General features: G+C 37.1%; 1 protein-coding gene across 3 annotated transcripts in view; it reads left to right on the top strand.

The window, feature by feature from the left end:
- The window catches only part of srgap3 (SLIT-ROBO Rho GTPase activating protein 3), an 82,083-nt gene extending 63,884 nt beyond the window's left edge, over window positions 1-18,199 (top strand). For 2 of the 3 annotated variants that reach the window (XM_057337453.1, XM_057337452.1), the window contains exons 15-22: window positions 238-372; window positions 660-765; window positions 2,577-2,804; window positions 3,134-3,207; window positions 6,651-6,831; window positions 9,099-9,248; window positions 9,502-9,811; window positions 13,661-18,199. In XM_057337453.1, coding sequence (XP_057193436.1) covers window positions 238-372; window positions 660-765; window positions 2,577-2,804; window positions 3,134-3,207; window positions 6,651-6,831; window positions 9,099-9,248; window positions 9,502-9,811; window positions 13,661-14,098 — 1,622 coding nt within the window. In that variant the 3' untranslated portion in view covers window positions 14,099-18,199. The remainder of the gene's footprint in view (window positions 1-237; window positions 373-659; window positions 766-2,576; window positions 2,805-3,133; window positions 3,208-6,650; window positions 6,832-9,098; window positions 9,249-9,501; window positions 9,812-13,660) is intronic. The other variant, XR_008963227.1, reaches the window with a different exon arrangement.
- Window positions 18,200-27,348: the final 9,149 nt, after the last annotated feature.

The following is a 27,348-nucleotide window of genomic DNA, read 5'->3' as shown; positions in this document are numbered from 1 at the left end:
TGTTAAATGCTCTCTCATTTGTCATTTTGCAAAAAAGCATCTGCTAAATAAATAAATGTAAATATTTATACTGCATATTCTTAAAAATGTGATATTTTTACATTCTCATGTCATGGAAGCATAGTAGCTTCATACAGAAATTTGCCATCAATTCAGCTCTGGTTTCCATAACAGTCGTTGTAAATAATGGTCGTGTTCTCCAGCAGCCGCCTAACATTTCACAACCATGTATTTCAGGAGAAGATCCACTGGTGGATGATCAGAGCGATCACGACATTAACTCAGTGGCAGGTGTTCTGAAGCTCTACTTTAGAGGCCTGGAGAACCCCCTATTCCCTAAGGAACGCTTCTTAGATCTCATGTCCACCGTCAGTGAGTGTTGCCTTCATCTCCAGCAGAGATTCATTTAATATAGGTCAAAATATCACTGGCATGTTCCAGCCTGATATGAGATCAGAGATTGCTGTTTTGTGATTGTTGTATGGCCTTATTGCAGGCTGACTTTATCTTTGATTTGTTTTCTTGCTACTTGGCGAAGTAATTTGTCTGTGTGCACGAAAATATAAAAAGTACTCAGTCTTGCTATGGAGGTCATAGTTAATATTGACTTTGTGTTCTTTGTATATCGCACAATTGTTGATTTTTCTTTCTCGTTTCAGAGCTCGAATTGTCAGCGGAGAGAGCTCACCACATCCAGCAAATAATAGTCACCCTTCCTCGTACCGTCATCATCGTCATGAGATACCTGTTTGCATTCCTAAATCAGTAAGCTTTATATTTCAACTGCTTCGCATCAGGGTGATATACTTTATATGCACTTAAAGGACTCATTTGATGAGCACTTTCAACAAGTTTGTATGATTTATTAGGGTCTTCATGAAATGTCTGGAACATATTTTGTTTAAAAACACTCAATGGCTGTGTAAACAAAACCCTTTTTGCCTCGTCAAAAACAGCTATGCTCACAGCAACCCTTTTGGTGCATGTCTCTTTAAATGGTAATGAGTTACAGCGCAGCGCACCCCCCCTTCCGTCCGGCATGTCAACACAACACACGTGTAGGACTGCCATGGCAATCGTTTAGCTAAATTGTATTTCCTGAACTCCTCTGCGGTTAGTTTCATTTTAAACGTCTAAGCGCCGTGGGTGGAATTGTGTAGATAAAGGGGTGGTAACATTATAATAAGAGCCTCCCTCTACGTCACAACAGGCGCGAAATCTGAATGGCTCGATTTCTCACATGCTTTGCAGGGAAAGGCTCACACAATCAAACTTACTGGGTTCTTGTTTTTCACGTTTTTTGAGTTGGTAGATGCATCGGGGCACTTAAACGGGGAAAGTCTGATTTTCATCCGATGAGCCCTTTAAAAGTCTAATATGTAATTTTATGACACCGCCTCAAAATGATCTCTGTCTTTAGACTGTCAATCTAGCAAATCAGCATTTATGAATAGTAGCACTCACAAGCAAAGACATTCATTGTTTACAAAGCGCTATTCAACAGCCCCCCTCAATTCCAGGCTAATTTATGACCCTGTCTATCAAGGAGTGCTTTGGAGGATATTTACTCTTTACTTCACCTGTCCCCTTCTGCTGGCCTTTTATTGATGCTTCATCGCTCCCATCCCGACCGGACAAAAATTTGAAGTTTTCCATATGAATTCCCCCCTTCATTTGTTTTTCATGTCTGCAGCTCTCGCAGCTGTGACTCATTAGAGCATTCAGAAGAACATCCAATGAGAGACTGAATGAGTCTCTCTATTGAAAGATAATGCACTGTGCACAAAGCTGAATTCTCTAGGACAGAGTAATGGATGGATGTATTGAAATAGACAGCTGAAATAAGATACTGTATGAGAAGTGTAAGAGACAGATTTGAAGTTAAAGATGAAGTGTGCACCAATCAGAATTTCCAAATAAGTTTCCCAATCATTCCTTCCGCCCAGGATCAAAAACGTGTCCAATGCAATTAAAAATTGGCTTCGGTTAGTGGATTAAAAGGAGTTGCTGGCCAGTTGGCTTGTAATTTCATTTATTCAAGTAATCACTTCATTAGGGAATGCAAGATACAGTTGCTGAATTGTAAGAATGATTTTGTGTGCACGTTTTAAATCATAACAAAGACAGAACCGGCTACTGAATACAACATTTATGGGGAGTTGTGCATTTTCTAGCAACACTTCACTCTGTGAAAGATGTGCCTACAGAAAGATTTTTTTCATCCACAACTTTTTGTGGTGACGCATGCTAATGTGGAACAGTTTCTGTATAAGGAACAATAATAGCAATGATACTTTTTCCATGAGCAAAGATTAATGAGACAAGTTTATAAAAGCTATTCGTAGATTGATTTTCCTACGAATTGAAGTGTCAAGGCTATGTTCCAGTGGCTTATTAAATACTAAGCAAAGTGAAAACACTGACTTAACCGAAGGCTTAAATTTGGAACGGGACTATCTGTTTATCAGACGACAGGAATATTTGGGAAACCATTCATTTTTTGCTGACACATCACATTTAACGCATTGAAACATAAATAGACATTATTTTCACACTTTCTTTCTTTTATCTCTTAGTCTGTCCCAGTACAGTGATGAGAACATGATGGACCCGTATAACCTAGCCATCTGTTTCGGGCCCACTCTGATGCCCATTCCGGACGGTCAGGACCCCGTGGCCTGCCAGGCTCAAGTTAATGAGGTCATCAAGACCATCATTATCCACAATGAGGTCATCTTCCCCAGCCACCGGGAGCTGGATGGTCCTGTCTATGAGAAATGCATGACTGGAGGAGAGGAGTACTGGTGAGCTCTAGGACTTAAGCTGGATTTTGATGTTTCTCAGGAATGTCATCATTCTTACAGGAAAGCCAGCGGTGGCTTAAGTGTTGTACTTATTTCTTAACTCTGTTTACGTTATATTTAGTGAAATACTTTGGAAAGCCTGTTTATACTATCATTTGCAAAAATCATGTAACAAAATCATATTTGCAAAATCATGTGACTAATGCACTGCTTTGTTTTACATGTACCATGGTCGACTATTTACTGTGCTCTTCAACCTCTCTCTTTGTCTTTCTTTTTGTGTGTGTGTGTGTGCGTGCGTGCGTGCGTGTGTGTGTGTGTTCATACAGTGACAGCCCTCACAGTGAACCAGGCACCATTGATGAAGCAGACAATGGCACTGAGCCGCACACTAGCGATGACGGTAGGCGCAGACGATAGCAAGATTATTTTTGTTTTATTTGAACATTCATCCATTGCTTTATACACACCCACGACCGTCTCTCATGGTTTTATGTTTTATTGTCTTGGAAAACAAGAACAGAATATAACCAGAGGCAAAATTCTGTATTTATGATTTGTTTTGTTTAGTTTAGTTAATCAATGGAAGCACGGTCAGATGCTAGTCTTTGGAATCCAAAAGCATGTCGTTTTTTTTAAAGACACATTGTTTTGCCCTGTATTTGAAAGATGATGTGCTGATTAGCATTGCAGTGTTGCTAACCTTTTTGGCTTGTATGTTTGCATGCACATGCGTGTCAACCAATTGAAATCAGATGTCAAACCTGGCATTGGAGAAATCTGGGTCATATTCAGTTTGATCTAAACAGTTTCCATGAAAAAACATTCATACACCCACAGCCAACACGAGTGTGTTTTTGTACTAAAAGAAATAAATACTTAATACTGTACATACCAGATTATATTGTTCATGATTGGTGTGTAGCTCAGCCAATCACAGCAGTGTCTTTAGGGCAATTTCCATTCTTATTGGTTAGTGGGCTATGGGGAGATAAGAGGGATGATCTTAAATTAAATCCTGGCAACACCGATTTATAAAGCATCATGTATGATTCCAGGTTTTAGAAAAGATGGATTTTCTTTTATTCTTGTTCTCCCTTCCTGTTCATTCACCATATGTAAATATATACAGTACATGTATTGTCTAGATTAGAAAGGAGAAGCACACGTACATATTTTTTTATTTGAATTCAGTGTATTTGTGTAGTACTTTCTATAATACATATTTTTCCAAAGCAGCGTTAAAGGAACAGTTTCCCAAAAATGAAAATTCTGTCTTTATTTACTCGCTCTCAAGTTGTTCCAAATTTGTGTAAATTTCTTTGTTCTGATGAACACAGAAAAAGATATTTGGATGAATGCTTCTAACCATACAGTTCTTGCTCACCATTGACTACCATAGTAGGAAAAATTGCTTTATAAATGTCTTTGTTCTGTTGAGCACAAAAGAAGATATTTTGAAGAATGGAGGAAAGCAAACAGTTCTGGGACAATTTTGACTACCATTGCTATTTTTCTTACTATGGAAGTCAGTGGTGGCCAAGAACCAAAACATAGTTTTAGGGGGAAGTCCTGGTCTTTGAACTGGAACATATTTAGATACGTCTATACAAAGCCTTAACTATATAAAAACACATACATAACAATTCTACTTTGGAAACATGTAATATTCAGGTACGTAATATTAATAATGATTTATCATTTATCAAACAAATCTGATGTTATTTATGAAAATAATGGAATCGTTCATATACTTTAATATTTTTTAAAGAATAGAATACAGTATAATCCATATGCCAGTAATAGGGTTGCATACAGGACGTGACATAAATATCTCTATCGGCTCAGTGTTAGTAGTCTATGCACTATATCTCTCTTCTCAGTTTCACGGCTTAATTGCCTCCTCCCTTGCTTTTTATCACTTTGTCCCCTGCCACACACACGCAAGCACGCTCTCTCTCTTTGTTCATGGGTGAGAAAACAGGTCTCTTGGGATTTCCTTCTTCTCCCTTCATTAACTGATTGATGGAGCTGCACTCTGTTCCCAACCCAAAACACCAGACACATCACTGATAGCATCTCTTGCATGCAGCTGGCTGCTCGTGGAGGGAGACGCGATTTGTTTCAGTTTCGACCTTCAATCAATGGATGAAAAGTAGTGGTCGACCGATATGGAATGATGCCGATACTCATTTAGGCAAAACACTATTACTATTACTCACTATTACTCATACAGTATTCAAAGTCGTCCTGAGTTGCAACTGTTTTTTAAGAATTGTGACGTATATCCGCGTCAAACAGCTTCTGGGTTGCAAAATGAAATGTAGGGTGTGGCTCGATTTTGTTCTTTAGAATTTGATTGGCTCATTGGAAACCCATCCTCAGATCAGTTTAAAGTCACACGCTTTAGCTCTAAAACAGGACCATCGCATGCGCTGTAACCTTCAACACATTCTTAAAAATCCCAATCAGATTTTTAGACTTCAGCCAATCGGTTTCAGTCGCCATAGAAACAATCAGTCGACATGCATACTTTCTGAGACATCTTCTATCTTTCCATTTCCATTTCTGATGTTTCCTTCCACTTCTGTGCGACGCCTGCGTTTAATTTCACCCCTGGATGGAGACCCTAATGAAACTGATTGATATTTCTAGTTGACTTGGAGATTTTCTGCCAAGCGCTGATTTGCTCTGTATATCTTCTTAACCCAGAGTGACCCCAAAATGTGTTTGCCCCCGCCCCCTGGCAGTGTCTGGGAGCTGAAGGGAGTTAACTGATCTGTGGTGATGATAGTGGTCATGTTAAATGGAAGCTGGGTGGCAGTTTTGATAGGATTTAGATAAAGTCCACTTTGCATTTTTAGCAGCTGAGGATCTTGCCTTGATGGGATAAAAGATGAGGTTGTTTCCTTTGCTGTTTATAACCTTAACGTGATGATTCTGTCCTCAGGGTGGGTCTGTGTTTCAATAGTAAATGCTCACACCCTTTTCGATGTGGTCATTGTGGCAGCATATTATTCTGTTATGTTTTCACTACCTTAGAATGAGCTATTTCTAAACCAAGGGTCCCCTTGCATGGAATTAGCCATGTTGTTTCTACAGTAGCCCTTAACGGACAAACTGCTCTACAGAGCGCGTTTTGTTAATATGTTATCTCCTTCGGCAAAGAAGCGAAAAAGTGACAACATCTTTGTCCTGTGTCAGCCGCCGTAGTGCTTCAAAATATAAACATACACAGGTAATAAAGATACACAGGGCAGGAACAATAAACTATGACTAAACTAGACTACAAAAAACACTCGACAAACTACACAGGACTCGACTTGACTATGACTAAGAGTTCAACTATTAGAGCAGGATGACCAGACGTCATAAATCTCTTGGTAAGGTAACTAACAAAACGAACCAGCACAAGACAGAGAACACGAGGGAATTAAATAAGGAGAAAATCAGGAAGGGAACAGGTGACAGGAATGAAATAATTTACAATCAATAATGAGGAAACGTGAGGGCGGGGACAAAGACGAGACCCGAGAGAACGAATGGCACGCCAAAAACAACAATGCCATGTCTCTCTCACACTAAACACGTGGGTCTGTCATGATTCTGCCGCAAGGCTAATCAGAATCATGACAGGTTTCACGTTCAGTCAAAACTATTTCTTTCTCCCATGGTTAGAACATGATGCACATGTCGGTGTATTTTTTTCTTGCAACAAACCAGCTGGTAGTTCAACCGAATGGAGTCAGTTTCCATCCTTTATAGCCCTCTGCAAATTTACTGAGACAGTTCTCTGCACAAAGCCTTTCCTCCAGTCCTCACTCTTCCTGTCTCTCTCTCTCACAGAGGTGGAACAGATCGAAGCCATCGCGAAGTTTGACTACATGGGTCGTACCCCTCGAGAGCTGTCCTTTAAAAAAGGCGCGTCCCTCTTGCTGTATCACCGTGCGTCTGAAGACTGGTGGGAGGGACGGCACAATGGCGTTGATGGACTTATACCTCACCAGTACATAGTAGTACAAGACATGTGAGTATATAAACACACACTTACCACTGCCTCGGATTTTTTAGTAATCCTAAACCCAAGTATTTATAGAGAAGGATTAACTCGCCACTTAGCAACACCCTAGTAACAGCTTAGCAACGTGCTAAAAATCACTTAGAACGCCTTTGCATCCGCATAGCAGTACCATGGCAAGCAACCCCAACACCCTACTGGAAACATACCTTATGTTTTGTATATGAAAATAACAATATGCACAGGAGTTTGGGTGATACTTGCAATATACAGTTCAATGCATGTTGCCAAAGTGTTGCCCTCTGGGTAATAGATGACTAATGGACCAGGCCATCTGCTGCTCAGTTCGTAATAGCTTATAGTCATAAGTGAGAATCAAATAGCTCCTGCCATTAACACTTTAGAATTTAATTAAAATTTAACAGCACTGAGTGGCAGTTAAAGAATGCTTTTATGTCCCTGGCAGGGGCTAAACGAATCCGAGTGTGTATCTGAAATACCAGCGTTGTGTGTGTGTGTCTGTGTGTGTGTGGTCTGTGAGGAAAACATTAGAGGTGTACTAATGTACGGTTTGAGGTTCATACAGTACCTAGGCATGTGATTGTAACTGGACATGACATACTTAACTCAAGTGGGCAAAAACAATTTTAAAGGCATTATAGATGCAGTTTTATATGCGAGTTAACAGGAAAGTGAAGAAAATGAATTGCAGTGTCCTTGGGTTGATCATATTTAAGTCCCGGACTGATATTAACTACCCTACTACGTTTCAGTAATTACTAAAAAGACGACACGCTCATTATCTCTTTGTAATGTCTAACCCGTGTCAGTTTGACGAATGAGTTTATTAAAACGGTCAATCTAAGACCTATTTCCAAAATTGCAAGATTTGACAGCAAACAAGGAAATTTGATGCTGCTAAAATGAATCCGACCCATCGATCGAAAAAATGGAGATTGCCAGGCAGCAGATATTTGAAGGTCAACAATCATGCATTGCATTTTAAACAGTAAACAAGTTTGCTGAATGGTTACATAATGAAATGCTTGTGCTTTTTTCCATGAAAGTCACATTCAACAGCTTCGGATTGCCACACGCCTTCTGTTGCCGTCTCACAGAGGATGACACAGAGAAACTGTAAAAACAGCATGTGAACGAACATGCAGTGAAAGTGTGAGCGGTGGAGGTTTACTTGCTGGGCACCATTAAATAGTGTTAGCTCAACTGGTACAGCGTTGCTCTAACAACGCCAAAGGTCAAGGAACACGCAGACAGATAAAAATGTATACCAAACAGCATTGAAAGTCACTTTGTAAGGAAACTGCAACATTTTCTGTTAAAAATGAACAAAAAATAAACAACAAACAAAAATCAAATCTATTTTCTTATCTGGCTACTAATATTAACATGAATGAAATACTCTATTAATCAGATTCATTCAGTTCAAAGCTGAGAGTTGTCCTTTATTGGTACTGTGCAGTGAAGAAAAGCGGTGAATTAATATCTTTATAGCCGTTACTATATTGTGTATTTTAGAGCTGTCAAACGATTATTCGTAACTAATCGTATGCAAAATAAAAGTTTTTGTTTACATAATAAGCTTGTGTACTGTGTATAATAATTATGTATATAGAAATTCACATGCATGTATAGTTTTAAGAAAAGAATATATGTATATATTTATATATAACAAAAATAATATGAAAATATAATATACGCATGTAAATATTTTAGAATAATCACGATTGAGTGCATCAAGGATAAAAGTTTGTGTTTACATAATATATGTCTGTGTACTGTGCATATTCATTTTGTATTCATAAACACATACTGTACACATACATGTATACATATTTAGAAAATATTAACATGTATTTATTTATATTTACCAATATTTTAAATGATATATAAATGTTTATTCATGTTTATATTACTTATATTCTGATGTATGTGCATGTGTTTATAAAAATTTATTGAATATGCACAGAATACATACTGTATTATGTAAACACAAACTTTTATTCCGGATGCGATTAATTGCGATTATTAGTTGGACAGCCCTAAAATATTTCCTAAATATGTACATGTATGTGTGTGTGTATTTATATATGCACAAATAGTATACACAGTACACACACACACACACACATACAGTATATTATGTAAACAAAAACTTTTATTTTGCTTACGATTAGTCAAAAATAATTGTTTGACAGCCCTAATTTGATCATTTCTGGAACCTTTTGTTTCTGATGATTTTTGTAACATCTTTCTAGGGATGATGCGTTCTCTGATAGTTTAAGCCAGAAGGCGGACAGCGAGGCCAGTAGCGGACCTTTACTAGACGACAAAGCCTCATCCAAAAACGATCTTCAGTCACCATGTGAACCCTCATCCGATTACAACTTCAGCGGGGTCATGGGCCGGTCAGTAGCCCATTTACTCATTATACCGAATTATGCTTGTATTTCCATCCTCCGGATGAATTAATGATCCCACTTATACCGTTTAATCTTGTTCTTTTCCATTTCCCGCTTGTTTACTTACTCTTCTCTTAAGGGTTGTTTGTGACACACATACTTAAAATATTCCTGTATTTGACTTCCTTGAGGAAACTTCAGAACTGTGTGATTAAAGCTCTGGATTGCAGTGTTACCGTCTAATTTTGTGTGTCTGCAGTGTCAGGTTGCGTTCCGACGGGTCTGCTATTCCCCGCCGTCGCAGTGGCACGGACTCTCACAGCCCTCCCCGGGACACGCCGCCACGGGCCGCCGCCTGCCCCAGCAGCCCCCATAAGGTGGCCGTTAGTAGGGGCCACATAGAAAGTCCAGAGAAGAGACGTCTGGGCACATTCGGCAGTGCGGGCAGCATTAACTACCCTGAGAGAAAGATCTATCCTGAGGGCCACCCGCTCAGACCTGTCCCAGGGGCGACGAGGCATAGCAGTCTAGGAGACCACAAGTCTCTGGAGGCTGAAGCTTTAGCAGAGGTGGGTGTTCCTCAATCCATACAGTAAAAGCACACTATTATAATGTACAGTATGATTTTATGGTATATTTACGTGTTTATTCATTTATTATACATTTTATTATTTAAGATGATGTGAAATATATTGAAATGTCTTACTCCATCAATAGAATTTTTATTTTTTTGAATCATTAAATTGTTCTCATGACCTCATTAATAGAGATGCATAAAATATTACATTTTGAAAGAAAAAACATACTGTATTATATATTAATACATATGTATATTAATACATAATTTATTAAGTGTACATAATTAAGAGCAACGTTTAAATAACACGAAACTTGTGTCTTTTCCAAAAGAAGTTTCCCCTGTTCTCCAGTGTTTGCTATGTATTTTAAGCTGTTCTTAATATTTTCAAGGGCAGGGCATTCGTGTTACTTTCTGGGTGGTTGCTTACTGTACTGCCTTCCGTCTGAAAGTTTCACCCTATAGTGCAGGGGTCTTCAACTACTTTTCTTTGAGGGCCAGATTCCAAAAGTATAAATAGGATGCAGGCCAGTTTTTTACCATATCCTCATTTCTTCTGTTATTTATTGCATTTTGTTCATTTTATACTGTTTTTGTTGCTGTTACTTATAGGCCATATATTAAAACATGCACACAAATATGTGATCCAGTATTTGTGACTTTTCATGATATTAAATTAAAAGGGATATTGTCTTTTTAATTGTATTTTATATTCTTTAATGCGTTACTTTACCCAAAAATTGCTACTGATTTACTCACCCACAGTCCTCCAGTACATCGAGGTGTGGGTGGCATTGTTTTTTCAAGAAGATATTTATGAAGATATTTGGTTGAATTAAAGTTAAATCATTAAAAGTAAAAAACGCAAATACATTCAACACAAAAGTAATCCCTGCCCCTTGTGAAGTTAAATTAGCGTCTTATAAAGCGAGTCAATTGATCTGTGCAAGAAACTGAACGCTATTATCACATCTTCGGGTGAATACTGATCGCGTTCATGTGCCCCACGCACTTGTAGGGCAGATCCTTTGTATAGTGCGAGTTCTGGGGGAGATGAACAGCTGTTTTTCGTAAATATAGCCATTATTCATAATGAATGCAGTAATAAAAACAACACCGTTTTCCCCTTATCTGAGACAACCGTTCACGTGGTGTACCTTTCCTACAGTTCAACGGCACAAAACGCGTTTTAGAACGCGACCTATCGCGTGCGCAAACCGATTGCCTGTGGCTGCACAATGCATTGCTGATTATAACGTTGTAAATAACATTAAGTTTCTTGGACTGACCGATCAAATCATTTATAAGACGTAAATCATTATGAGCCGCGGGAATTACTTTCGTATTGAATGTAGCAGCGTTTTGGACTTGGACTAAAGAGGACGTGCATTTAAAGCACACCGTTCTTAAAGTCTCTCCACTTATTTGAAATGTTAAGGCGGGCCAGGAAAAGATGATTGACGGGCCGCATTTGGCCCGCGGGCCGCCAGTTGACTAGCCCTGCTATAGTGTCTGTGATGTTCTCATCTCTAGCTGTTATGCTCCAGGGATTTTTTCCCATTTTATTATCTGAAGGGTGAAAAACAAAATGTCGAATCACTTTGAAAACACCCCTCTCCTCAACACGCTTAACAATTTTAAAGAATCCTTCAAAAATAAAACGCATACAGCAAAGTTATGGTCAGAAAAATAACACTTTCACAAATCTCTACCGCATGCTACTACGAGATATTCATGAAATGTTCAGTGTAAATGTGACATAAATAAATCCTCTTATATTTTGTATTATTATCAAGGCTCTAATTCAAAGAGATTTTAAAGTTGTATTTATGAAAGCGGTTTGGCTCTTTTTTGTCAGCCATGCAATTAGCCTCGAATTCTCTTTGCCTGCAGAAGCTGGCAGGATTTTTCCAGCAGATACAAAGAGCTGGCACTCGTGAGCGAATATCAGCGTGAACGGGATAGGCTGGCACTAATCCATCTGTTTCACTTACACTCCGTTAAATAATAAAGTCAGTGACACAAGGAACAGTTAATGATCTTTCGTAATAGCTTCTTTTTGTCTGTGCTCTCTTTAATAAATGAAAGTGACTTACAGCATATGGATAGAGATATCAAAATGAACAAATTCTGTATATTGCTTCAGAGAGATTTGTGTATTTATACTATATTATATACTGCATTGTAAGTACACATTGATTTATTTGATTAATATTACTGCTTGATATCTGTTTTAAGGCATGCGGGTACTGTAAATGTGTCTGGGTGCGTGTAGCATCTGCCCGCAATAAACCCCTGCAAGGTACAGTACATTTTCTGTGTGTGTGGGGGGGTCTTCATGAGCCTTTTATCTTCTGGGCATTACATTTTTATGGTCTGCTCAGCTGTAAGAGAGAAGAGAGCTAAACAAGGAAAGGCACGCAGTCAATTTATAGTCCATGAGATGAGCCGGGACACTGTGTGTGTGTATCTGAAACATAATCTGCTGTTGTGATGTACTACACGAAACCCTGGAATGGTGTACAAGATTAAAGATCTGTAAGGTTATAGTGCAGAAAAAACTTTTTGGAAACAGACAAATTAAAATTATTAGTCATTTTTCTTACCATTTTAGTACAGTATTAGTGGTAAGGCAAGCATCACTAATGCTGAATAAACCCCTAAATATTAGAATGAAGTTGCATAACTTGCCCCACACTGTTCTGGATGTGAATGATACCAGATTTATATAGTTTTGTTTTGACTTTTTGGGAAGGTTAATAGGTCACAGACATACTTCATTTCAACAATAATAATAGATTTCTACCAGCATATTTTGACTACAATGCAAAAAAAATGTGTCTTGTTCTACAGTACAAATATCTAAACATTCTTAAATTAAGATACATTTCCTTGACAAGAAAAGTGACCTAAGATATTTAGTCTTGTTTTATGAAAGAAAATTTTTATGAAAGAAAAAGTTTATGTCTTAAACTGATTTAAGAATGTTTAGATATTTGTACTAGAAAACACGACAAAAATGTTTATAAGAACTTTTTTTTGCAGTGTATAAAGAAAACAAAAGAGTACAAAACAAAGCCTTGTTCATTTTAATGACATTTTTAGCAATTTGGTGATTTCATCATTTTATTTGTTTGTTTATTTGTTTTATTGCTATACAAGTTTCTTTATTTCAGTTTTAGTATAGTTTTTAAACATTTCTCATTTTTGTATAGTTTACGTTCAAATAATATTAAGACTATTTTATATGATTAAGATATTTGATATGATTTCAATTAACAGAAATGTTTTAATAGTTTTAGGAAACTAACAACCTTGAATGATAACTCGAATCAAGCGGCTTTTGAGGAAAGGTGTGCCTTATAATCTGAGTTGATAATAATAGTTGATAATAATCGGACTTGTTATTTTTAACTGGCAGACCATAAACAGGTCAAAATATACCATAGGCTTACACGAAAGAATGCTATATTGTGTCAAGTATCTGTTTTTTAAAAACTGCCCCAAACAGTGCTAGAGCATTGCAAAACAATGCCCTAGTACCAAACCTTGTACTGTAGATGTGTAACAGCTACTCATTACACCTTAGAAATGCCCTACAGTAGCAACCACCTTAGAAATGCCCTAGCAACCATTGTGCATTATGGCCGAAAGTTTTGCCTGACCAAGCACCACTCGCATCTTCATCAAAAAATAAAAGTGACATACAGATGCTTCATTACAATTACATGACAAGCCATTATTTAGGACAAGTCTCAATAATTGACAAACAACTCCACTTGATTTATTCAACTGTTTAACCACTTGTTGTTATTAACTTGTGTATAAATTTGTGCTGCAGGACATTGAGAAAACAATGAACACTGCACTTCATGAGCTACGCGAACTGGAACGTCAGAACACGGCCAAACAGGCTCCCGACATCGTTCTGGATACTCTTGAACCCCTCAAGAACCCGTTGAGCTCAGAGCCGGCGAGTCCCTTACACACCATCATGATTCGAGACCCAGACGCAGCCCTGAGGCGCAGCAGCAGCTCCACCTCTGAGATGATGACGACCTTCAAACCGGCGCTGTCGGCGAGGTTCGCCGGGGCCCAACTCAGACCCCCGCCCATGAGGCCTCTACGACCTCCACCCACACAACACCGATCCAGCAGCTCCAGCTCCTCCGGGGTGGGAAGTCCAGCCGTGACCCCCACAGAGAAGATGTTTCCGAACAACTCGAGCAACGCTGCAGCCTCCTCTGCCAATTCGGGAGAAAAACCCGGAACCATGTAGCGCTAGCAGGCTGGTGGCGAGGTGTAGCTGCCTATGTCGGCGAGGTGATACTCACGCCCAAGCCAGGAAGGTTCAGGTTCAGAAAAAGCTGTTCCCCCCTTTTATTGTTTTTGGTTTCTTTTTTTGAGCCTTGGAAAGTTTTAGAAATGCCCACCGGGTGGAGCCGTGGCCTGTTGGTCAATGCATGTGCTTTGACAAGTTGAGCCTTTGTGCTGGCGATACGAGACAAGTCTGGCTCAGGTGATTTGCTCTGTTCTTTGCATTATTTCTGGTTTTTCTGTGAATAAAAGAGGCAAAAAGTCTGAAATATATGTGAGAGAGGAAAGTCTGAAAGAAAAATGAAGACAAAAGAAATGCTTAAATGCATCTCCTGTTGATCTTTTCTTTTCATTTACCTCAGATGTTTTTTTTTCTAATGTTTTAGGCATTGTTTCAGTTGGAGCAAGATTAAACATGCATTTGTTTGCATGCACTGGCCAAAAGTTTTGTTTATTTAGAAAGAAATAAACTCCTCTCATTGGAGGAGTGTTGTGATATAGTCCCGCCTTCCACAACTGGACTGTACATATAAAATAGCATCGAACTTAAAGACCGTCTTTAACATGGCCGGCCGACAACTGAGTTGTTGTATATAGAGATATACTGTACTTGAACTTGTAATACCTTTCGTTTGTAGAATAAGCGATATATTAAGTAACAACATAGCCAAGCTGTAAACATACGTATATGAGATGCAGAAAACCAATATACCAACTAATTGTAAGAAACCTGTGGTAAAATGTAGTTTTACTTGTATATACATTTTGGGTAGAATCTTTTTTTAAGTGTCAATCTCGTATAGCCTAGGAGCGAAAAGGCAGGGAGGCCTAGAATCGAATGACTAGAATCGAAACGAAACCTATACAATCGTAAGCAAATGAATAATGAATCAGTTAGTCTGAGCCATTAATGTTAGTTTGGGGAGTGTTCTGCTTATTTCTTGTCTGTTCTTTTGCATATCTTTTGTATACAGTAGTTATAATAATAATAATACATAATACAGAAAGCAGTTCTTCATACCCCAGTTATGCAGGTTAAAGCGTATTTAACTAAAAAGCATAATTGCAATTTTTGACACGTAAGTTATATTCTTTTAAAGTCACAAGAAAACGAATTCTTTAGGTTAATTCTATGTTAAAGAAAGATGTTTTCAATGGTTTTGCTATAGATTTGTGTCCCCTAAATTTGTAATTTCCTATAAGGTTGAATCTCACAAAACCTGGAAATAATGTCTGGGTCATTTATTGCCTCAAAGTCATAAGAAACATGTTTCAAATGATAAATCATTGTTTAATCATTAATACATTACAGACGTGTGAAATAATGGTAAAAATGAAAAACAGCAACATTAAACACTTGGATGCACTGTAGTAATATGAAATGTTATTAAAGGGATAGTTCACCCGAAAATGAAAATTCTGTCAATTTATTCACCCTCTTGTCATTTCAAACCTGTATGGTCTTTCTACTGCAGAACACGAGGAGTTATTTTAAAGAATGTTGGTAACAACGGCCGTACCCATTCACTTCTATTGTATAGACACGGAACCAATGCAAGTCAATGGGTACCGCTGATATGACTTTTTATTTTTGAGTGAATTATCCCTTTAAAATCGTGTCATAATCCATCATCAATAACAATTTGGTGATTTTTTACTGAAATGTGATCTGGATGTTTTTTTTTTTATTTATTAAGGGTCGCCCAAAAAGGGTCTTGCCAATTATATGACTTTCTAATGGAAGCTTATTTCCCAGTGTGATGAATGATTCATTTATAAATCTAAAGCGCGCACTCTCTGATGAGGATGTTTCCGGCTTCCGATCTGAATATTCAACAGCCTAAAGAAACAAGCTCCAACGAGAGAACCTCCGCTGCCCCCAATCTGTCATATCATCTCCAGTTCATCTTCAGCGTTTCCCCTCCTCCATGAGCTGTGCTTGAAGAAGGAATACCCAGTCGTGCAGAAAATTTGCCCGACTGACCTACATATCCCCATGCAGGACAAACACGGAGCCCGTAGCTTTTATCTCATCTTCGCCGATTTTACACTTTGCCTTAGGACACACAGCTTCATGTATTCCAATCAGAATGACAGTATGTGAAAAAGCTAGTGAAAACATGGATTACAAAAAAGGTTCTGCTAGAAAAGTACGGTTACTGCTCACAATTTTTTCTTTGTAATATGTTGAAGTATACTAGAAGTCTTATCTTTATTTGCATAAAATTTTTTACGTGCCATACTATTTTTGCATTAGGAACGTTAACAAATCACTTCTTGTCGCTGCCAAGTTTAATTATTTTCAACGAATGATTTTCGCAACGTCTGGTGTCTGAATCCCTCAGCTTTGTAGTTGCATGGGTCTGTTGATCGCATGTGATGGAGACTTGCACGTGGTTTTCTTTACCAAGTAACACCATCCGATACGACAGTTTAAGGACTGTTAGTGGTGCCTTTTCCTAGATTAAACACACATCACTAAATATTTTGAGAAAACAAGAACTGTAGCTGCTCTGAATTCATCTCAGGAAGTGATTCTGATTTCGTAGCAACTCTTAGCATTCACAATTATGTTTGCAAGTATCACTTCCCAATAGGCATTGTTACGTATAACTCAAATTGACTATTCATCTGAATTTACACCCGTGTGTCATTACACTTTGGCCAAATGGCAAATTAAAATAATAACAGGATCATTTTGTTTACAGTAAGAAAATATTGCAATGCTGTTTAAAACTGAAACTTTTCAGTCATACTTTGATGTGCAGTATATGGAACCCACGTGAAAGGAAAACTCAAAAAAATCTCAAAATTTTGTAAAAATTTATGACATTTTTTGGTAAATAAAATTCACACCAATTTGTATATTTGCACATATTGCTTGGCTCTAAATAACAATTGGCAAGACATAGAAAATCCTTATCCAGTTATCATGAACGGCTTCCATAAAAAATAAAGTTATAACCCTGTAGGTATCAGATTAATCTTGTTTCGTTTGATGGATCAGATTTTTTGCCTTCCTTCACATTTAAAGGGCTAAAACAAGTACTGCCCTCTGGTGGCCAAAACTGGCTTACCAACTCCCTCTGTAGGAAAAAAGGGTGTTGGGCAACTACCACCACAGTTGGCAGACACAAAACTACTTGTTTGACATTTTCTAACCACATTTCTTAATTTTCATCATATTTTGTCTTTGTTATTTTAGTCATTCCTAACTCTAGCTTGCACTGGCAGCCGTGCACCAAAGTATCATTTAAATTCACACTCTTAGATTTGCATAGTGTCTTCACTAATGCTGTTTTCAGCTGCCTTTGAGTGTTATTATTACTCATGTGTTTGAGTATCATTAGCATTGACCTCTTTCTCTCTGCTGCTGGGAAATTCAATGCATTACATTCCCACATCTGTTGTATGACTCATCTAGAATATAGATAGTACATAGACTTCATGGCAGGGCTTATGTCATCATAAATAATATCAGGTTATATCATATTAAATAAATCAAAGTTTTCTTCGACGTTTCCATATTTCACGTCTTTTCAGTTTACCTCTCCTCTGCCCAGTGATCCAGGGCTGTTCTGTGAAAACTTATTCTTTTGCTGTTAAGTTAAACCTTCTACCCAAGCTAATGCATTGCAGTATTTAAGACCTCGCTGGTCTGATAATAGGATGTTGTATGGTATTTGCACGATTACTAAGGCACTCGGTGCATCCCTGTTCTTAACAGACTATATGTGATATTTCTGGAAGTATGTTTTGGGAACGTATGCTTCATTGGGCGTGTATTGTATGTATGCCATTGTGGGTGTTTATTGTATGTATGCTACAGTAAGATTCCTTCTCTGGACGCAGTGTTCCACAGGGCAAAAGTGCTGTTTGTCTGTTAATAGTGGTTTGTGAAAACTGTCATTTTGGGTTTTTCCTCGAAACACTTTTTGTCTGGTAATGATATTCTCAAATGAGTGTTTGAATGGTTGGATCCCTCGTGATGTTGTCGTACACAGCCCCACTGTTTGGATGTGAACCATACTTGAGTCCAAATAAAAAAAAATTTTTGACCTTATGTTTCATTACTGTCATTTCTCTCTTTGTGTGCGTGTGTGTGTTCATGTTTGTATATCCCGGTGGGGACCTAAACCTGAATGCACCAACACATGGGGACTCGTGTCACTGTGGGTAGGGCTGTCACGATTATTAAATAATCGTCTCATCGCGATTGTTTGACCTCATCGCGATGGTTTCAGATCATCGCAATTATTGCACATCTCTATAGAAGACACCAGGGGGAGCTGTAGTGCATCTGCATATTGCATATTTTAGTGTATATATTGTAACTAAAGCATGGTAATACTTGTAAAATGTACCACCACAACACAATCACTTAAAAAAAAACTAAAGCATATACCATACAAATCAACTGCAGTACAATTTAATATTATTTAAGCAAATCTCAGTGTGAAAACCAGTCTACCAAAATTTCAATAACATACAAGTAAAATTTTATTGTAGTCTTGCAAGTTAGAAAAAAACAGACTAGAAGCTTTTCTATGACTGATAGTATTTTAATGGTGGCTTCAATTCCTCCTGATCAATTTACTTCATTTACAAGTATTTGGCAGTTGTATTATTGACATGTAAAAGCCTAAACCTTAAATATATGACGACACAATTTTTTCCGATGTATTTCCAAGAAAAAGAACATAGTCTTTATATTCAGAACAATATGGTGGTTTCAATCGCTGAATCAAAAATGTATGAGAATTAAATGTCAAAGCTCAAAAACAGACAATTAATCGTCATAATCGTGAAAGCCATAAAACAGACAATTAATCGTCATAATCGCAATGATTTATCAGACAATTAATCGTCAGTCAAATTTCATAATCGTGACAGCCCTAACTCGTGGGGACCAAAATTGAGGTCCCAGGGCAAAAAAGCTTATAAATTGTACAGAACAATATTTTTTACAAATCTAAAAATGCAAAAAGTGTTCTATGATCTTTGTTTAGGGATAGGGTTAGGGATAGGGGATAGAATATACAGTTTGTACAGTATAAAAACATTACGCCTATGGACTGTCCCCACGGGGATAGTCAACCAAAGCCTGTGTGTGTGTGTGCGTGCGTGCGTGTGCGTGCGTGTGTGTGGTGCTTGTACATGTCTGTGGATTACATAATAGGTCTGAATTGTTACATGTCTATTGTATATATTTGATATATATATATAATATCTATCTACATATAATTAAAATATTATAAATTAGCACTCTACCCTCCCTGCATTACTGTAATGCAATTTTATTAATAATAATAAAATATATAAATCATGGTAATAAATATATATTATATATATATATATATATATATATATAATATATATATATAATATATATATAGCATATATTATAATAAATATTTAATGACTGTTTGGATGTGAACATACTTAAACCAATGTATTTATTTTATACAAAAAAGAATAATACATTTAATTGTTTTATACATTTAATATTTGTCATACTACCTGTAACTTAGATTTCAATAAAAGTAAAATATTAAAGTGTTTGTAATATTTTATTTGTTATTGTTAGCTGTTATTTAAACGGTATTTAGGCATAATATAATTTCTGTCTTTTTATTTTGGGGTGGTATACAGTATCATCCTTCATCACCATATCTTTATTCCTCTCCTAGTGTCAATAGACGTTTAATTCGAACACAACTTTTCAGCCACTAGATGGCAGTAGAATGTCACATGAACAGTAATAGTGCTCTAGATCAAGCTTTTTGGTGGTAGGTTATTTTTGACACCAAAGGTGGTCCAAACAGAGGCAATCAGGGGGAAATCATTTCCTTGCTCATTAAACCCACAGTAAAGCCAGTGTCTTTTAAAGTGCGTTTTGATTTTCTCTGAGTGCAATAGCCGGATACTTGATTTCTTCTGAGTGCAATAGCCAGATACTTGCCAATCATTTATTAATTTGTCAAAATGCTTCAGAACATGTCCAGCCAATTAGTGTGGAGTGTAGATAAATTTCATTTGTTACACATGAGAGAGTCTGAAAAGGAAGATATAAACATGAAAAATATCTCTTGCTGTTCTTTTAGAATAGCCTACTTGAGTACTTTGAGTACTTAATGTTCCTAGGCTTCTGCAGTTGGAAGACATGTGAAAAAAGTTAATATGCCTATGAATTATATATATATATATATATATATATATATATTTGAATTATTTATATATTAAAATGCTATTTAGACCACAGATTATTTAATAAAGGTATTTTTGCACGCACAGTATGACTGACTGGACATTAACCGGCACGTAATTAAATAACTATTAAGAAATACCTTGTGTGTGTTTGGCTTTAGAAATCACAAAACTGAATAGACCTGAATTTTTTTTAAAGAGTAAACTTCACAGAAATTGAATTGAAAGGGATATAATGGGAATTGGATTGGTTTTAATGGAAACTATAATGGTCTCTGTGGGTCTCTATTGGAAATGTGTGTGAACGAATAGCACACTGTTAAATTCTACTGGAGTAACGCCCTAAACACACTACATAAAGGAATTTGGTAATAGTTTAATGCTGAACATCTGATGGTTCATATCTGTAATAGAAACCATTAGAATTTTTTTTCAGCTATAGGCTGTCAAACCAAATGCAGGAACTGCATTAAACAGTGTTAAACATTTTTCTGTTGAGTTAACACATCAACATCAGTGACTTAGCCCTATAAAATGGCATATAGTTTCCACCTGCAAGGTGCATTTCAGCAGTGTTATCGGATAAGATGGCCTCTGGGAAAGATTAGTAGAGAGAAGGAAATGGATCAACTTTGAGGGTGTCATTTTCTCCACCTGAAATATGCAGTGTTACATGAATGAACCTCTGACAGGTTCTTCGAAGGGTATCCAAAAAGATTCAACTCAGATTGTAGCGTTGATATAAAATATGAGCAGCTTTCTATTTTGATGAAACAAAGCAGGCATTTAGAACAGAATGTGAAGTGAGAAATCTGAGGTTGTAAACAGCTCTGCATATCATAAATAAACTTAAAATATCTGCTATTATTCTGTAAATCATTTTTCAACTGGTTTGGATCATAAAGTTTTGTGCTTAAAACATAGTTTTAAAAGAGTCATATGACACGGCTAAAATGAATATTATTGATTGTTTTAGATGTAATGCAATGTGTATACACGATTTAAGGTTAAAAAATGCAGTATTTTCCACATACTGTGCATGTTTGTATCTCCTCTTTGCCCCGCCTCTCTGAAACGCATAGATTTTTTACAAAGCTCATCGCTCTGAAAAGCGAGGTGTGCTGTGATTGGCCAGTTAACCAGTGCATAGTGATTGGTCGAATACTGCAAGCGTGTGATGGAAATGTAACGCCTCTTACCATATTTGGAACATCAGGTTCCAGAGCAATTGTACTGACAGGTACGCCCATCTTACTTGCGTATACATTTGGGCGGTCTTAGTCAAATCATATCACGAACTGACGTAGATTTGTGGGGGTGTGGTTACAAGAGGTGTTTCAGGCAGGTCTGGGTGAGCATTCGCTTTCAGATAGAATGCATCTTTTGTTCCGACACTTTAACATTTGCAATTTTACGTGTCTAATACATGCATGGGCAGCTTATAACAAGCCAAAGACACAGAAAAACACGGGTTCGAGCCATATGACCCCTTTAAGATATACTCTGTGAAAACAAGTTATGTTGCACAATGCTATTTTAGGGATGTGTTATAGTGTTATACTGGGAAACAAGAGCAAAACACTGATAACGAAGTCTAATTTGTTGTTTTTATGCAATTTTAATCAAGCAAATGAGCGCATTCACCTTCATGAAAAATAATTGTTAGTGTTTATGTGAGAACAGGCAATGTTATAATAATCCCCCCCCTCACTTTCTTATTCTGCCATCTTCTCATTTGTGCTTTATTTGGGCAAATTAACTGTTGGCAGTTACAGTGCTAATGGAAAGCCCTCGAGGAAAATAGCAGAATTGCATAATTTTCTATCATTGTAAAAACTACCCGCTCCATATGATGGAAAAAAATCTGAAAGGGAAATCTAATGTCTGTAAAATTATAGCAGTATGTATTATTGGACAGAATGTGTATCATGTTTGTTCAGGAGACCAAATTCTGCCAAGAATACGCCAACAACACGTAAAGTAATTTTGTAAATAACATTTATTTAGGGATTTTTTTTGGTACTAAGGAATTGTTTAAATAGATGTTAAAAAAATCTAGGTCCCATCTGTTTCCCAACCCAAGACATTTGGAAGAATGTCAGTAACAGATCTCATCCCCCTATTTACTGCCATAATAGGGCAAATAAATTGAAGTCAATAGGGATGAGATCTATTTGGTTGCTGACATTCTTCCAAATATCTTCCTTTGTGTTCAGCAGAACAAAGAAATGTATACAGGTTTGGAACAATCAGAGGGTGAGTAAATGATGACAGAATTGTTTTGTTTTTGGGTGAACTATCACTTTAATGGAACGATCCTGATATTCTCAACCTTGGATAAATCTCGAAAAGGCGGCAGAAACAAATATTTAGTACATATTATAGTACAAATTCATGACAATAGTATTACGGTACTGTGTAATGTTTGTTTCACACTGCTCATTAAAGCAACATATTTATTTTGGCACCCAAATCAACAGATGACAGCATTCGCACTGTTTGCATAAGCAGCACGATGGTGTTTGCATCTTGTTCCCCTTCTTAGTCAATTACACTGCATAATGATCAACAAAAGAGATGACATCATGTTCAATTTTTTGAAGCTGCTTTGTAAGTACATTTCTTAAAGCTGTGATGCTAGCTCATGGTTGCAACCATGGTAACAGCTCCTATAGGCCTACGTTGTGCTGTTGTTGGTGCATTGTGCTAATGCGGATGCGATCGGTCTGAATTAGCACAGTATGCCTGACGGCTTACTGCACTGTATTCTGCATGTACTCAAGAGATCAATACAGCACCTCATTATGTCCAATAACACAGATCACACATAAGTGTAGGTAAAATCAGGGATGGCTTTATAAATGATAAGTGTTTTGACTGGTGGTTTAAGGCTTTCAAGAGTGGTAGTGAACTACCACTTGAAAATGAGTTTGAATCCATCATATAGAAGTGTGCATCATGAATAGCGACAGAGGGTTTAAGTACTTCATTTAGGGTACTTATTTCATAGATTTTGTATTATTTGCATTATTTCTACAGTGACTTGTGATTCCTGTCATCATTATGAGTGACTTCTTATAGGGTTATAGGCTACTGTAATTGTAATATCTTTTAGACCGTAACACAAACCCAACACACATTAGAACACGTACGCTGAACACTTTAGAAAATTGGTAGCATCACAATCTTTCATACCAGGTGATTCAAAACGTTCTCCCATTTTCACAACTACCGTTTTCCTCTTTTTCTTTGAATCTGTGCATCTCCAGAGACGCCATTGAGTTGTTTACTTGTCAAAGACAGCCTGTGCTGGAGATGTTTGGAGACAGCAAACCTATAACTATAAATTTATCTCAAGGAGAGAACATAGTCGACCGCGGGCCAGCTGCCAGAGACAGAACTCTGTGTTATCTTTCTGTGTGCCCATCAGGGGCCATAAAAGCGTGCTTTGGGACCAGAGAGAGTACTTTGGATGAGCAGTTAGAGAGAGCACTGGACGGGCTACAGAGGAGTTGGGCATTGGAATTCAGATTTCCAGTCTGTTGCTGATGAGGTGGAGATCTCTGAAGAAACAAAGCAACATGGAACATGGACAATGGAAGGATGGATGTCATTAATGTAAAATAAGGATTCCTTTTGGGAACGATTTATCTGCACTCCAAAAAAAGTTTGCATAAACTTTCATTGAGTACAAATATAACTGTGTAATGATTTCCTTTCGACTAATGGCACCAAAAGCCCTCTCCTCCATCCACTTGTCAGAGCGTTTTCCCTACACCAATCAACTGTAATAAACACAATTTAGCACAATTACAATTTTTGCTGAAGTAAAATAATGTGTGAATGGGGTGTTAACACGTTTGGTTTGGCAATTATAAAACGGTAACCAGATCATGATGTACATATTACATTTTTAAAAGTGGGCCGAATTCTTAACCACATTGGTGATGCTGTCCATGTTTACAAAATAACCAGAAGATATTTGAACAGTTGTAAATTGTATCTGTAATTGGCTCCAGGGAGCCAAATTACACACCAAAGCGACTAATGGAAATGCTTTGAAAAGAGACTGGATGAGGAAAACAAAGCATGTTCTGCTGAAATTAAATTGAATAGATATCATCCTTGTGACTTCTTCAGCTATGTGGAACATTAACATGCAGTTACATACTCCAAAACATGGAGTGTGTCCTCACACCACTTACTAGGATGGAGGAGTGAGTGAAATAAAGCATGTGGAAAAGAGTGTGTTTACAGGTAGCTCAGCTATAGACGGTTTCAAAGTGACAACATAAACAAACGTTACTGCGCATGCGTGCGCCCTTAACTACACATTCAAAAACAATAGAGTTCCTGTAGATTATTACTGATAACAAGCAAAGAAACCGAGAAGAACCGTTACTTGGCTAAACTTGTCTCTCCGGTATTTTGAATTTAGTCTGCGATGCCAAGCTCAACCGCTAGATGTCAATGTATCATAGAGTTTCTTTAAATGCGACCAAACTACAGGACGCGTTCAACAAATTGTTTATTTCATAAGATGAACATACAACAAAATTCAACAAATCGCTTAATTAATACATTTATTAAACAAGAATAAATTAAAAATTAAAATTAACACAAATTATATAAAATGCAAATGGATATATTATTAGACACTAGCCAAATATTGACGGGAAGTTATAAAACTGCAGTCCTGGCGTGCGCGTCCGGAGAAACGGTCTACAGCTAACTGCTAATGCTAATGCTAATTCATTGATTTACCTAATGGTTTATTTTATGTTGAGCTCTCTGTAAGCAAGACTAAATTCTTTGCACAAGTATCTTACAGGTGGCTGAATGGGTGAGTTCCAAAAAAGGCAACTATTTTTACTTAAACTATGTTTAAGTTTCTTTGTCTCAACTGCATCAAAACCTTGTGTTGAAACTACAGTACAGCTCTCCACTTGTGGTTAAAAGCTCTTAAATTGGTCATTCCCTTGAGGCAAATAAGCCACCTAACACGCAACGCATTGAATAACTTTTTTTCATTTTTCATTCATTTTTCATTGAATAATTTTTTATGTTTCATTTTTTATTCTATCTAATAAAAGGTTTTTTTCAGAGTGTGTGTGAGCTTCCTATCAGATGGCCCAGTATTGAATGAAATGGTACTCTCTATGCACCTTTGCAAAATCCTTATTATTTCCACATATGAAACATTATTCCAATTTTTCTTCTTTGGTGTTTTATAACCACTAAAAGAGTTGGATGAAGGATCTACAGGGGAATTGTTCAAACCACTCCATTGCTGTCTGCATTCCGAGAACATTTAATGCATTGTAAGAATGCTAGTCCCTCTTGGATTAATGATTCAATTAGTCTACAATTATCTGAAGTAAAATAGATTTGCTAGTCAATTAAAGCTATAGTCAAATTGCTGAGTCAATAACTTTAGAAGGTTAAAAGCTTTTACAAAAGCAAAGGATGCTGCACACAAATGGGACTTTCAAAGTGCTTTCCAGTTTTGTGTTCCATCTCCCTCAGGAAATTAGTGAATGGACGGTGGGTGGCCTGAGGTGTGCCATGTGGCCGATACTATATTGTAGCCTATACCAGACCTGGCAGTCTGACTCTGATGGCTATTTTGTGTTTATTAGATGTGCCAAAATAGTCCTGAACCAAATCATCATTATTATTGTGACTCAGTTGTATTAACGGCATACAGTAGTTCAAAATCATTACCGCTGCTGTTATAAATTATCACCTGAAATGAGCTGTTGTGATGTAATGAATCACAAATGATGTTTGCAAATTTGCTTTGTGAAGCTTTTCATATTATTTTAAATATCTGAATCAATTCCAGAGATTGTGGGGACTGGGGAGGTTAAATTATTGCAGTGTTTTTTTCTATGGGTTATTCACCTTGTGCAGTGCTGTAACAGAACGCATTTGGCTGCTTTTTTTGATTGAATCCTGAGCCAACAGCCACACAGTGAGGATAAGATTGCCATGTGACGATGTGTGTGTCAATGTGTTTAGTAATTGAACGGCTTTCTGTTCCAAACTCAATTGCAGCTTGGTACAGCTCTGAATAAATATCACCTTCTGAGGCCAAGGCGATGAACGTCTTTTCAAAGAAAGAATCTGATCGCACTCAACATTGTGTGTTTGTCTTTTCAATTCAGGTCTTGCTTTTCTGAACTAATAATGTTTCTCAAAAACAGGGACATTTTTAGTGTATTTCTTTTATACACAAATCTCTGCCAATATGAATGGGTTAAGCTAATAGTAAGTTTGCAGATATCACTTATCTGAAACAAAACAATTTAAGTTATAAAAACTGTGTTTGTCTAGCTTCTAACAGTTCCTTAAAGAAAACAAATGAAATCTCAAATAGAACTAGAATCTAAAAGTGAAAACAATTCTTTTGGCTTTTAAACGCTTCCTTTTATAGAAGCAGCTCTTTCACTGTGCCAGAGTTAAAGAGATGGAGCACTGATGATGTATTGGTCTATCTGCAGGTATTTAATCAGTCAGACTAATGAAATAAATTGAGCCTGCAAGAACTGATTGCCTCAGATATGTTTGTCTCCTGAGAGCCTGTGCACGTGTTTGTGGCTTAATCTCAACGGTACATCTTGAACTATCAAAGAAAAATAAATAAAGATTGAAGGAAATTGACATTGAAGGAGAGATTTTGCTCTTAAAATCATCAATGTTTCAAGGTCACTGGTTAAAACTTAAAGAACCAATGTATCATTTTTTGGAGGATCTATTGACAGAAATGCAATATAATATACTGTACATAACTATGTTTTCAGAGGTGTATAAAGACCATAATGAAGCGTAACGTTTTTATTACATTAGAATGAACTATTTCTATAGTACATACACCGCAGGTCCCCTTTCATGGAATTTGTCGTGTTGTTTCTACAGTAGCCCTAAATGGACAAACTGCTTGGCGCGTTTTGTAAATACGTTATCTCTTTCGGCAAAAAATCGAATTTTTTTCGACATTTTTGT

Source organism: Triplophysa rosa, linkage group LG7 (assembly GCF_024868665.1).
Source record: "Triplophysa rosa linkage group LG7, Trosa_1v2, whole genome shotgun sequence".
NCBI lineage: Eukaryota > Metazoa > Chordata > Actinopteri > Cypriniformes > Nemacheilidae > Triplophysa > Triplophysa rosa.
The sequence above is the reverse complement of the archived record's forward strand: the minus strand, read 5'-3'. Positions and strand labels throughout refer to the sequence as shown.